Raw genomic sequence first — 13,103 nt, 5'->3', positions numbered from 1 at the left:
TCTCTCAAGGAGGAAGTGGGAGACAGGTAACAATTCAAGTTGTGTTTTTTATTCCTCACACAAACACAGACATTGTCTGCTGCTCAATGACCACTCATAAACACATTGCATGAACACAAAACAGCTGTTAGAGGTGATTTCTTGCAGGTGTTAATCCTTACCATACTCACTTTCTCTGCCTCGCTCTCCACAGACATTGCTCGGCCATGCCCCCATCACCACATACCCCCATCGCCCAACTCAGGCCGGGGACTCTCCAGCCTGTCACTTACCCACCACCCCCCATTCCTGGAGAGGAAATCCGCAACAGCCATCTGCATCGTCGGCCTGTAGATACCAATGCGTGATATGTGCGTTGGCACTGGAGCGGGACGTGGTCCAAACAGAGGGTGAAAGCACATCCCAAAAGATATTACCGGAGAGTGAGGACCACCCACTTGATGGCCAAACACTCCTTCTCGATTGTGCTGTACTTAGTGTCTCTCATCAAGGGCTTGTGACTAATGTACAGAACAGGGTGCTCCTCCTTCTCCACCATCTGGGACAGTACTGCTCCCAACCCCCTGTTTGATGCATTTGTCTGCAAGATAATAGGAGAGCAAGAAGTCAGGAGAGTGCAATAACAGCCCGCCGCAAAGTGCAGTTTTCACTTGCGTGAATGCCTGCTGACACGGCTCCGTCCACTGGACCAGATCTGATGCCCCCATTTGAGTAAGATCAGTCAGTGGGCTGGTGAGAATCGAATAATTAGGTACAAACCTACGATAATAGCCAGCCAGCCCCAGGAACTGTCTCGCCTCCTTTTTGGTATTAGGTCTCGGGCAAGCTGCAATCACTATGGTCTTATCAATTTGGGGCCGAACCTGTCCAAGACCCAAGTGGAAGCCCAGATACTGTACTTCCACCCATCCAATTGCACAATTCTTAGGGTTTTCTGTGAGTCCTGCCCATCTCAAGGACTTCATGACAGCCCTCAGATGCTGCATGTGCTGCTGCCAAATGTTACTGTAAATAATGATATCATCCAGATTAAGCAGCGTGCGGCTTGAGGATTCTGTCCATGAGCTGCTGAAATGTAGCTGGGGCCCCAAACAAACCGAAAGGAAGGTTGACAAATTGGTGTAAGCCAAACAGTGTGTAAAATGCCGTTTTTTCATGGGACATGGGAGATAAGGGGATCTGACAATATTCCTTCATTAAATCCAGTGTTGAATAAAAGCGAACCGATCGAGCAGTTCATCAATCCGAGGCATCGTGTATGCATCAAATTTAGGCATCGGATTGACTTTCTATAATCCACACAGAATTTACTGAACTGTCAATCTTCGGAACCAACACCACCGAGCTGGCCCAGTCACTGTGGGATTCTTCTATTAACCTCATATTTAGCATGGCCTTTAATTCTTCCCAAACTACTTTTTTTTTGTGCTCTGGTATCCGGTAAGTATGACTGCATACCATTACCCCTGGTAGAGCTGCACAATTAATTGTTAAAAGATTGCAATCTCGATTCAAACACCCACAAATCCCATTTCTAAATGGTAATTATTCTGCCATGTATATTAACGTTTCCATGGCATACCTTTGTAAGGCGGTAAAATTTAATGAGAAATTCACTTCAAGATGAGTTTTTAAATGTTGATCTTTTAAACTTTTATATGGCATCTACAAAACACAGCGCTCCTGCATGAAACACTGAATAAACTAAAACGCAACAGCCAAAGACGTTTGTCCAGCATAGTGGTTTACATACTGCAGGGTGCAGCCACAATTAGCTAGGAGTGTGATAGAATCTCTACTCAGTTCAATATTTTAATAGCCAGAGACCAATGCAAAAAAATAAAAAATAACAGCCTTACCAGATCTGACTAAATTCCCTACCTGTGAGGTGTCTGCCCAAGCACTTGTGTCTTGTGATGAATGCAGCGCTCCTGTATGAGACCATGAGCTGTTCTTAATCAAAATACCCCTCTTTAGGCAATATTAATGTAAACACAGCTGTTAATGAATTACGAGAGATTAAATCTGCACTGTTTTGATGAGATTTTAAAGCAAAAACTGACGTTAATGTATAAACAGATGGGACAAATTCTTAAAGTGTTAGATTTGTGTGATGCCTAAATGTATATAAGCTGCATGCTGTCTGTTCTAGACATTTAGGCATTCTTACTGCATCAAATCAGTATTAATGTATTTATAATAATCACATAGAGTGTCAGATATTTAAGTAGTTTCATTTTGCATTAAATTACTTTTTTATTGTTCTTATATTATACATTTTTAAATATATATATATATATATATATAGTGTGTATAGATAAATATAGATATGAATTTGTAAAATAACTGTGTTGCACACTTTTTGCGTATTTGCCTACCAGTGCAAAACTTAAGTTGAAATAAAATGAGTTGACATATCGCTTAACCTCATAATCAATTTCCCTGACTCACTGTGTGACCTCAAAGGGCCCTTGCCACTTGGTGAGTAATTTAGAGCTCGATGTGGGGAGTAATACAAGGACTTTATCTCACGGTGCAAATCCTCATAGCAGAGTACCCCTATTATAAATATGGCTTTGACGTTCTTGAGCCTGGAACAAATTCTCTTGAGTTAATTGCCCCAGTGTGTGGAGTTTTGCGCTCAGGTCAAGAACATATTGAATTTAGTTTTTGCTGTTTGAATGTTCCTCCTCCCAATTTTTCTGTAGGACGTCGAACATGCCGCATGGTCGACGCACATACAATAATTCAAACTGGAGAACCCTGTGGAGGCTTGCGAGACCTCTCGAACTGCAGATAATAGGGGCTCAAGCCACTTGTCCCAATTTTGAGTGTCTTCATGCACAAACTTACGAATCATATTTTTTAGTGTCTGATTAAATCGCTCTACAAAGCCGTCAATTTGAGGGTGATATACGCTGGTCTGAATTGATTGAATCCCCAGTAATTTAACTGTTCTTGTAGTTTGGGTGACATAAACATCATGCCTTGATCAGTGAGGATTTTTTTTGGAATCCCCACTCGTGAGATTATTCTGAAGACTGCCTCCGTTAAACTACGTGCTCAAATGTTGCCTAGAGGCACTGCTTCCACATATCGCATTGCATAGTCCCCCAGAACCAAAACAAAGCGATGCCCGTGTGCTGTCCGCTCTAATGGCCCGACGAGGTCAATACCAATTCTTTTGATATGCATGTTGCACACCATCTGCGAGCATCCCTGTTAATACCCGGCCTATAGAAATGGGCCATTAGACGTTTAGTGCTTTCTCATGCCCGAAGTGACCTACCATTGGATTATAATGAGCCGTCTGGAATAACATTTCCCAATGGCTCTTCGGTACTAGCAGTTGGGTTGTTGTTCCCTTTGTCTGAGCGTCCTGTGTCACTCGATACAACCGATCCTTGATCATTGAAAAATATGGATATACGAGCGAGATGTCTAGCGTCTTAAGCGTCTTTCGCTTGATCAAAGGCATGCCTTAGTGTCTCGTGTCCGCTCCAGAGGGAAATCTCCTGCAGGGTATTCTGACGTAATTCTGACGTGGAGCTGACGTAGATGGCCCCATCTCAGCCTCCCTAACCAGTGTTAAATAAATAATAAATAAAGCAGTAAATGCCGGCCAATTCATACCCAAGATTAGTGGATGGGTTAGGCGGGTAAGAACCGCAGCCTCTACACTATGCTTTTGTCCCTGAAACTGAATGATGACCATCACTAACGGGTAATCGTGAACATCCCTGTGCACACACCTTTTGATTACAACCTGAATCTGCCAAGGCTTTATATGTTCCACCCTTTATACTCACAGATACCTGGTATGCTCCTACTTGATCGGGGCGGCCTGTGGCATTTACATTTACATTTTATGCATTTGGCAGACGCTTTTATCCAAAGCGACTTACAGTGCACTTATTACAGGGACAATCCCCCTGGAGCAACCTGGAGTTAAGGGCCTTGCTTAAGGGCCCAACAGTGGCATCTTGGTGGTGCTGGGGCTTGAACCCCTGACCTTCTGGTCAGTAAACCTGAGCCTCAACCACTTAGCCACCACTGCCCCAGTGGTGATCCCTGTGGCACATCAGGGACCCGGACTAATGTCTCCATCTTCATCTTGTGGCCTCAGTCCTGGAAATGCCCTGGATCCCTGAAGCTCAAGCAGACCAGCACAGACTACATGCCCACACCCGCGGCAGCGATTTCACCAGCCTGTGGGGGATAGCGGAAAGGGTTAGGGAAAGTCAGCAGAACGAATGACCCACAGGACCGGGGAACCGGTTGTGGGGAGTGAATTCCTCGTTTCTGGGGAGCAGATGGGAGACTAACTGCTCCAGCACCACAAGGTTGATGATTTCATCGGTGTTGCATCGCAGAGCTGTTGTGTGAAGGCAAACGGACAGATGTCCTTTCTTAGCGTTAATGTGCGGAAATGCTGTTTCGGGCTGCAGCTGACCTGTTGCAAGATTGCTTTCTTGGTAACCAGGAGTTGTTGTGCCTTCAGTTGGGCTTCCCCAGACAGCAGCTGTAGCAGATGGACCACCCACTGTGAATGCAGCCACTTCTGGGTTCTCTCCATGTGCTCTAAGAGCTCCAGGATGGCCTCTGGGTCGTCCCATGGTGTCATCTTTGCAAGAGTCACATGGGGTCCTCCTGCTGCTGCGGTTATGGCTGATGTCCCCTCCTGGGGCAGCAAGCTCTGCATCACCTGCCGGTCCTCTGCTTGGGACTGGAGGAGCACCTCAAAATGCTTCTCCTGCTCCATCTGCAGCTCCATGATGGCCTGGTGTTGCGCTTGGTGAATGCTGGCGAGGGAATTGAAGACAACTTCCAGTGGCGAGGACGTCATGGCAGCATATCCTTCCTGGGTTTCAGCACCACTGTGACAAGTTCTTTCAACTCTCTCAAGGAGGAAGCGTGAGACAGGTAACAATTCATGCTGTGTTTTTTTTATTGCTCACACAAACTTCAAAAAGCTTTGTGTCTGCTGCTCAATGACCACATGTGAAAACACTGCTGCGTGCCACTCTCTCTGTCCTCTGGTGGTCTAGATTGCCCTTTTAAATCCCTCTCCGCACTCACTGAAAACACAAAACAGCTGTTAGAGGTGATTTCTCACAGGTGTCAATCCTTAATGTACTCACCCTCTCTGCCTTGCTCTCTACAGATGTCACTCGGCCAAGCCCCCATGACCACAATGATGGACTCTAGTCATATCTGTCTTAGAGAAAAAGCTGCTTTATTCTACAAATGGCGCTGGGCACACATTCATGAGTGCGTCCAGCTTGATATCATATGACCAGCCAAGTATTGCTCGCTTAATCTTGATAATACCCTGCAATTGGATGCTCGCAAAATAAATTGAATGCAAATCACATTTTAACCAAACTGTGTCTTAACATAACTGTATTTAGCACTGTAACTCACCAGCTTGACCCTGCACTGTCTGATCATAAGACGTGCCCATTCATTACCACAGGGTAATGGGTCTAAATCACCGTTCTAGACACCCCCACCCATTTTAACTGTAACCTCCCATTTCCCCTCTCCCCACCAACTCTCTTTACCTCTCTCTTTCCACTCAGGCATTTATTCGTCCATTCCGGGAGCATCACATTGATCCGACTGCTATCACCCGGCATGACTTCATTGAGACTAATGGAGACAACTGCATGATCACTATCCTGCCTCTGGCCCACAAGGCCTATAAATTCCTCACCTACCCACCAGGTACACAAGCACACACACACACACACACACACACACACACACACACACACACACACATGCACACTCACTTTTCCAGTGTGTCTATAAGCCATTTTAGAATCAAGAAGTGTGACCCTAATTTGACTTTTCTGGAGTGGTCAGTGTGTCTCGCATTCATCTTAAAATCCTTAAAAAGTGAAGAAAAATTGACAAATGAAAATATGGTTTGAAAAAAGGAATGTTCTTAGTTCCATTTCAATCCTACATGGGTTGAAGTCAACAGTACTTTTTACATTGTTAAAGGTATAGTTCACCCAAAAATGTGTTTCATTGCCTGCATGTTGTTCAAAAGCTATATGACTTTCCTTCTTCTGTGGAACTCAAAAGGAGATGTTAGGCAGAATGTTAGCCTCAGTCACAAATCAATTTCATTATATTTAAAAAGATGCATCAAAGTAAATCAACCAATCAATTACCAAAGAATAAAATCCTGTCTTACAATTTTCTCAATTAATAATCTGTTTAATATCGGAAATAAATCAGATTATGTCAATTAAATGGATTGCGAATGCTTTTACATTAAGAATTTCAATCCATGTTTGATTAGATAAGTTTCAGTTCCACTAACATTACAGCAGTTGTATGCTTTGACTCATGTTTAAGTAACTCTGTCAGATGATGTACTCCACACATGAAAATTGGAGATAGATAGGTCAATATGATTGTTGAGTTTTAGGCTAAAGGGTTAAGGTGGTACATTTACATGTCACTTTAAGGCATATCATCCTAATTTGCAAATAATTGTATCTCTCTCTCCACCTTTCCCATTGCTCCTCTAGCTCTCACACCACCTCTGCCCTACATCTCTATCTCTTTTTCCCAGATGCCCTTGCGGAGTCCTACCCCTGGGAATGTTTTGTTTTTGCATTGGCTGCCTTTGTCACCATGACTAATCAGATCCACAAGTGGTCACACTCCTACTTTGGCCTGCCATGCTGGGTCACGCTACTGCAGGAGTGCCACCTAGTGCTGCCACGGAAACACCACAGAATCCATCATGTGTCGCCACATGAGACAAACTACTGCATCACTACAGGTACAACGTGAGAGCATACATGGCTTCATTCCCTCCGATCTAAAAGTACATTATTGCATAGTGAACATCTTGAATATACCTAGAGCCCCGGAGGCTTTTTAACAATAGTGTGCACTCTCCCACATCAGTGTGGGCTGATCTGGATCAGATTCAAGTAGTGAGGTATTCTAGGTTCTTACTTTCTCTAAGGGCCTTTTATGTAGTCGATTATGTTGACCTACAGTATCTGGCAAGGATTCTTCCATGGAGTATGACTTGTATTGCCAGTAACTCTAAATAGTGGGTTAAAATTAGTAAGTATTTTTTATTTTTTGACGAGTAATGATTATTCTATAGTGTCCGATATCCTACAGTATATGGAAAACAAATGCATTATGAAAATTTTATATAAAATTCAGTGTGTCAAGTTTCTCTGGACCACATCTTACTCTTAAGCATGAATGGCTGTTATGTAAATTGAATAATTTAATACATTATTCACCTGTGAATACTGTTGTTTCCTGTTGAACACACAGTGATGTATGGTGGTGTTGCCGGGCAAAATTCTAATAAGACCCATCAAATGGAATTATCAGAAGACCTAATATTAAAGAACAGATGCCTTATTAAAGGGTTAGTTCACCCAAAAATGAAAAATGCCATAATTTACTCCCCTTCATATCTCTTTTCTGTGGAACACAAAATTTGATTTTGTGTTGAATGTTATGGATTGACAGCCTCAGTCACCATTCACCATTGTATCTTTTGCACGAAAGAAACAAATTCATACAGGTTTGGAAGAGTAAATGGTGAAGAGATAAGGGTGAGTAAATGATGACAGAATTGCCATTTTTGGGTGAACCTTCCCTTTAAGTAGAAAAATAAAAGTTTGGTCAAACTGATTGATCGTCTGTCCCTAGTTCAAATAACTTTTTGTAAGTCAATGGCAGTTTAGCTGAATGTGTGTGTGTGCTCGTAAGTTTGTGCGTGAAGGCATTAAACTCCCATGATAACTCAAGCACTCAGTGTGCGACGTGCGTCTCTGGGCCAGAGCAGAGCGAGGATGCTTGTGCGTCACCCTGTGCCTCCGCGGACAACAGATGTGTGAGCGCATGCATGCTCCAGAGTGCAGACTGGTCCTTTTGACCCTCCCACTTTCCTTTCCACTGCTGCTCCCTGATCCCACTGGGAAACTCTGATGGAGGGAGAGGAGAAGGTCCCCTCTCTCTCTCTCTCTCTCTCTCTCTCTCTCTCTCTCCCTCACATACACATGCACACACACACACACACTTGGGAGTCTCTCTGCGTGAGCCCTGCTCCTCCACCCTCCCTGCCTGAGTCTCAAGGGGCCCGGGGCCTGCCTTTGTGTGTGCTAGTGGCTGAAAACCTCTATGTATATTTAATGCTAACCTGCTGTCAGTGCTAACAAATAGGCCTGAACAAAGGAGCTGTTCTGCTCTCCTCCTGCACCAAAAGGGTCACTGTAGCACTGTAAAGAGAGAGTACAAACACACGCATAGACACGGCATTGACATGACTGAGGAACAGTTTGATGTTTATACAGAGAACCAAGAGCATATCTATATTAGCTTGAATGAGTTCTGAAAAAGATAAAGTTTATGATGTCAAGTTTTGTGGCTGTGCCATGATGCAGAGATGGTGTCAAATAGTGTTTGTAGGACCATTTATTTACCATGAAATTCACATGGTACTTCACAGAATACCATTGTCCTAAAACGTACGGTTGGATTTATATTGAATAGTCACAATATATTCACAATGATTTTGCTGTCAATCTAAAATTAAGCAACATCCTGAATATTGTTATGATTTTAATGTGCTTTTTATTTAGCCATTACATTTTCTAAAGAGCATGACATTCTACTCAATTTGCAGTATGTTTGAAGTATGAATTTTGATAAGAAGCAAAATGGCGATTGAGAATATAAGTTCAATCATTTTCATGTGTTTTAACTAGTGATGTCCTGATATCAATTGTTGGATTTTTTTTTTTTTGGAGAACAAGTACGGGTACTTCCTTTTCGGTACCCGCCGATACTGATACCGTTTTATTTATTTTTTATTTATTTTTTTCTAGATGCCAAATGTACAGTTTTTTTTAAACTGTTATCAAAATGGTGTCTAAATAAATTAATTCATTAACTTTAATCAAATGAGAATAAAACCATTCATTTTCAACATAATATTATGTTTGCAAAAAATAAAGTGCTACATAACGGAGCATTACAGATGTGAGATATTGTTTAAATATAATATAATTACTATTGATTTAATATTATTATTAGTAGTAATGGTGGAAGTTTTTGTAGTAGTAGTAGTAGTGAAAATTACATTTTCAGTAGTGATGCATTTCTGTCATACATTTTTTTATTCTTTTCTCATTTAAATTGAGCTTTTATCTTGGCAGAAGCTTTTATTTTGGAGTGAAGCCATTTCCATTTCTGTGTGTTTTTGATGGTGGCTTCTCTCTTCTGAAAAAGCAGGACATGACCCAATGTAATTATTAAACCGCAAAAGGCTGCTATTTAATATATAATTATGTAGACTGTATGTACCTTGCGCTACAAAGTGAATTTGCTTTCTGCTCACTGTCATCTGTTACTAACAGAGCATGCTGTGCTCATGATGGAGTTTTCTGTGAATGAGCCAAGGATCACAATGTATGCGTACTTTGTGTCTTTATGTCTGCACAACATCGGCTCCATACATTCACAAGCACTCACATTTGAAGCTTGCAGCACATGCAAACTATAAATATTTCTCATTAAATCACAGCCTTTGTGGTTTAATAATCAGACTAAGACATATCGTGGTTTTAATATGTGCGCTGAATGTTTACGGATTGACATTCGTTCATCGGATGGTATCAGTTTAATATCGTAGTATTTTTACAAGTACTAGTACTTAAGTGCGGTATCGGATTACTGCCATATATTACCAGTATTGATATCGGGATATCCCTAGTTTTAATGAATCTATTTGTAATTCAAATCTCTGATTCAACTATTCGATTGTGTCATCACTAAAAAAGGCTGAAAAATATCTAATAAATATTTTTACTGTATCACCAAGCCCTGATTCAAAACTGGTACATATACTTGTGCATGGTACATATAGAAACAACCATGGTATTAAAATGTTACTGTTTGGTACATTCTTTTTGTAAAAAACACGAAGAGTGCAAGTTAGGGTCTGTTATGCATTTTAATACTTGCAAGTTGGTTTGTTTTGTGAACTTGTGTAAGTGTTTAGCAGGTGTGTGCATGTGTGTGTCCTACACGTTTTTGTGTGTTAAACGTCTACATGTTTTTTGCGTGTATGGCTGAAACGGTTTTCATGTCAAAACCCATTGGAATGCATGTCTAGGAGTACAACAGAAATGTGTGTGTGTGCGTGTGTGTGTGTGTACATCGTGGAGGTCAGGCTGGCTGGGGGTGGGGTGCTGCTACATATTTATAGCAGTAAGTGTGTACATTACTCTACTGCTAGCGCCTGATCTTCTGTCCATCCCCTGGGAGTCACCATCCAGGAGCTTGTGTGTCTCACCGCCTCTGATGTTGTTCTCTGTGCCTTACCCTCTTTCTTCCTGTCTTGCTCTTTTGTCCTTGCTCTCTCCTGTTTGCTTGGCTTGCCCTCTCACTGTTCTCTCTCTTCCCTGCATTTCTCTCTTTAATCTTGCTGGCGAGTTTTCTAAGAAGTATGTCATTCACTGACAAGAATTAATTTGTCTGACTGTTTTTGCTCATGAAACACGTGTTTCTTCTCTCTATTTCAATTGAATTTAGAGTTATTTTATGGTATGATTGTTTTATATACAATAATGACAAAGCATCAGTACACTCTGACAGGAAAAACAAACATTATAAAAACGTAAACATTATATGTGCTAACATGGTTTTAGTGGGAAAAAAATCTGAGATTTGCCAGCGTATATTGGATAGAACTTTATACTGGTAAGGTTAGTGATTTTATTACACTACAACCATGTTATCATGGATAATGTTTGTATCTTTTGGCTAAATTTTTGAAGCTCTGCATATTTGAACTTGTATGGACTGGCCCCATTCACTTCCATTGTAAATACCTTACTGTAACTGCAATTTATTGTATTTTTTTTCATAAACTTGGGACAAGACCAAATAATTTTTTGTGGTAATCAAAATTATGTGTAAAATGCTGTTGCTTGAGTTTAACCCTTTAAGCTTGGATGGGCTCCTGTGAGAAAAAATTATAATGGTCAAAACATTAACAATAACAGTCTTGACCAACACAAAATAGGCATTGTTTGAAAGCTTAGAAGCTCTAACTTTTAATTCATGTATACATTATCTCCAAAAATAAATAAGTGCTTTAAAATTTGCAGATGTATCAGAAGCATTTCGCTTTGATTATTTATTAATCATTTTGCACTGTACATATTAAAGTAAAGAACAGTAATATATAATATAATAGTAAAGAACATCAATCTCATCAAATAGCCATGTGTCATATGTTGTTGGAAAGCTCTCAAAGAGTACAATACAACCAGCCTATTTGTTACTAACAGACAAAAATGTAACTAATAATGGCTAGTATATGTATATCTTTGACATTGTTTCATGGGAACAGATGTTGCTTATATGCCGCATTTCCATTAATAACTTCACGAAAAATAAACGGAACATAAAATATCACATACCACTACCTTAGAGGAGGCAATTATCATTTAAAAGAGCCCACACACAAGGTAATTGGATGCGTAGATCATAATCCACACAAAGCACAATGTGCACACAGCATCTGGCTATCTGGCATCTCGCAATCTGGCTGAAAACACGGTAGCTTTCCTGGAACAGATGACGTCATCGGACCGCTAAACAAATCAAATTGGGTTCAGATCTGTGCAAATATCATCCATATTTGAGAAGAGAGATATGCGATTGGTGACTGTTACATATGGCCACCAGGATATGGCGCCAAGTACATGACAAATCATGACTGCATGCTACGCAAACCTTTAATCATTGTTGTGTTTGCATGTGTAATTGGTTCTTATGAACAATAATTTTGTTTATTTGTTTTGAGAGGTTTTTGAACACTTTGAGATGTTTTTGTACAGTCAACACAAACAAAAATTCTCAGGTACAGTTAACATGATTGGGAACAAAACAAAAGTTTTCTGAGCCATCTTATTTACACCCAAAGATACTGTATAGTATAATGTCAAATAATTGTTGTTTTGTGTTATTTTGTGATTTCCCTAACTGAAACAGGAAATCTTTAAAAACACCATGAGAACTTAAAAGTCATGTATTGTACCTGGAAAATTCCTTTAAAGGGGTCATGACATTAGGAATCAAATTTTTCTAGATCTGTTGACATATAACAGGTCATTGTACTATAAAAACATACTGTAAGTTTCACAACTCAAAACTTCCTCACTACAAAATAATTTGTTGAAACCAAGCTGCCAAAACGACTTGTTCTCTCTTGACACATCAACTGCAACTTTACTTTATCACTTCTGTAGCTGGCCCAGAAGCGGTGAGCAGTGAGATGGCAAGTAGAGAGAGCAGGTTAGTCAAGAGCAGAGAGCCAATCATAACAGTGGGCATTTACTGTCACGTCTTAAAAGAGAGGCAGCACCAAAGTATTTCTGACAGAGGGTGAGAATGAGGGTTGAAAATGTAAATATTTTACATATGACTGTATTTTGTGCAAAATAATAATATTTTAAGTGAACCTCAAGGAACATATTGAAATATAAAAAAAAATGCATGTCAAGTACTTAAAAGGTATTTTTTACCCTTTGGTCACGACTTATCTTGCCTAGTTCACCAAGTGAGCTATGACTGCCTATGGTTTCCTCTCAAAATAATATTTTTTTCTCCCTTTATCATTCTCCCTGTCAGGTTGGTTGAACTATCCGATGGACAGAGTGGGCTTTTGGCAGAAAATGGAGTGGCTGATCGAGAGACTGATGGGTCAGAAGCCACGCTGCGATGACCTGGCCTGGGCCAAGAAAACGGACTGACCAGGATAGCAGGACTGTACCCCTCCCTAATCATCTCTCCCCCCACTAAGTGGAAGAGCAAAAACAGAAAATGGGCCTTACCTCTGTACCCCAAACCTCTCTACTAATCTTCCTTTCCCCTCTATCTAACCCCAAAACCCTCTCCTTCTCGGCACAGAAGCACAGATTACTCTTACAGCTGGGGCCTTTACCTGCCACTGATTTCTGCTATACTCGAGCCATCGCCTGCTCCTCTTCTAATGGTTTCTTCTCCTTGTTCACACATGAAGAAGAATAGAAAGACAAGAT

At 40.9% G+C, this 13,103-nt stretch overlaps 1 protein-coding gene across 1 annotated transcript in view; it reads left to right on the top strand.

The window, feature by feature from the left end:
• LOC127661876 (plasmanylethanolamine desaturase-like) overlaps positions 1-12,815 on the top strand; it is a 51,231-nt gene extending 38,416 nt beyond the window's left edge. Inside the window, exons 7-9 of the mRNA XM_052152818.1 lie at positions 5,583-5,727; positions 6,590-6,802; positions 12,694-12,815. Coding sequence (XP_052008778.1) covers positions 5,583-5,727; positions 6,590-6,802; positions 12,694-12,815 — 480 coding nt within the window. The remainder of the gene's footprint in view (positions 1-5,582; positions 5,728-6,589; positions 6,803-12,693) is intronic.
• The last annotated feature ends 288 nt before the right edge of the window (positions 12,816-13,103 follow it).

This window comes from Xyrauchen texanus, chromosome 21 (assembly GCF_025860055.1).
Source record: "Xyrauchen texanus isolate HMW12.3.18 chromosome 21, RBS_HiC_50CHRs, whole genome shotgun sequence".
NCBI lineage: Eukaryota > Metazoa > Chordata > Actinopteri > Cypriniformes > Catostomidae > Xyrauchen > Xyrauchen texanus.
The sequence above is the reverse complement of the archived record's forward strand: the minus strand, read 5'-3'. Positions and strand labels throughout refer to the sequence as shown.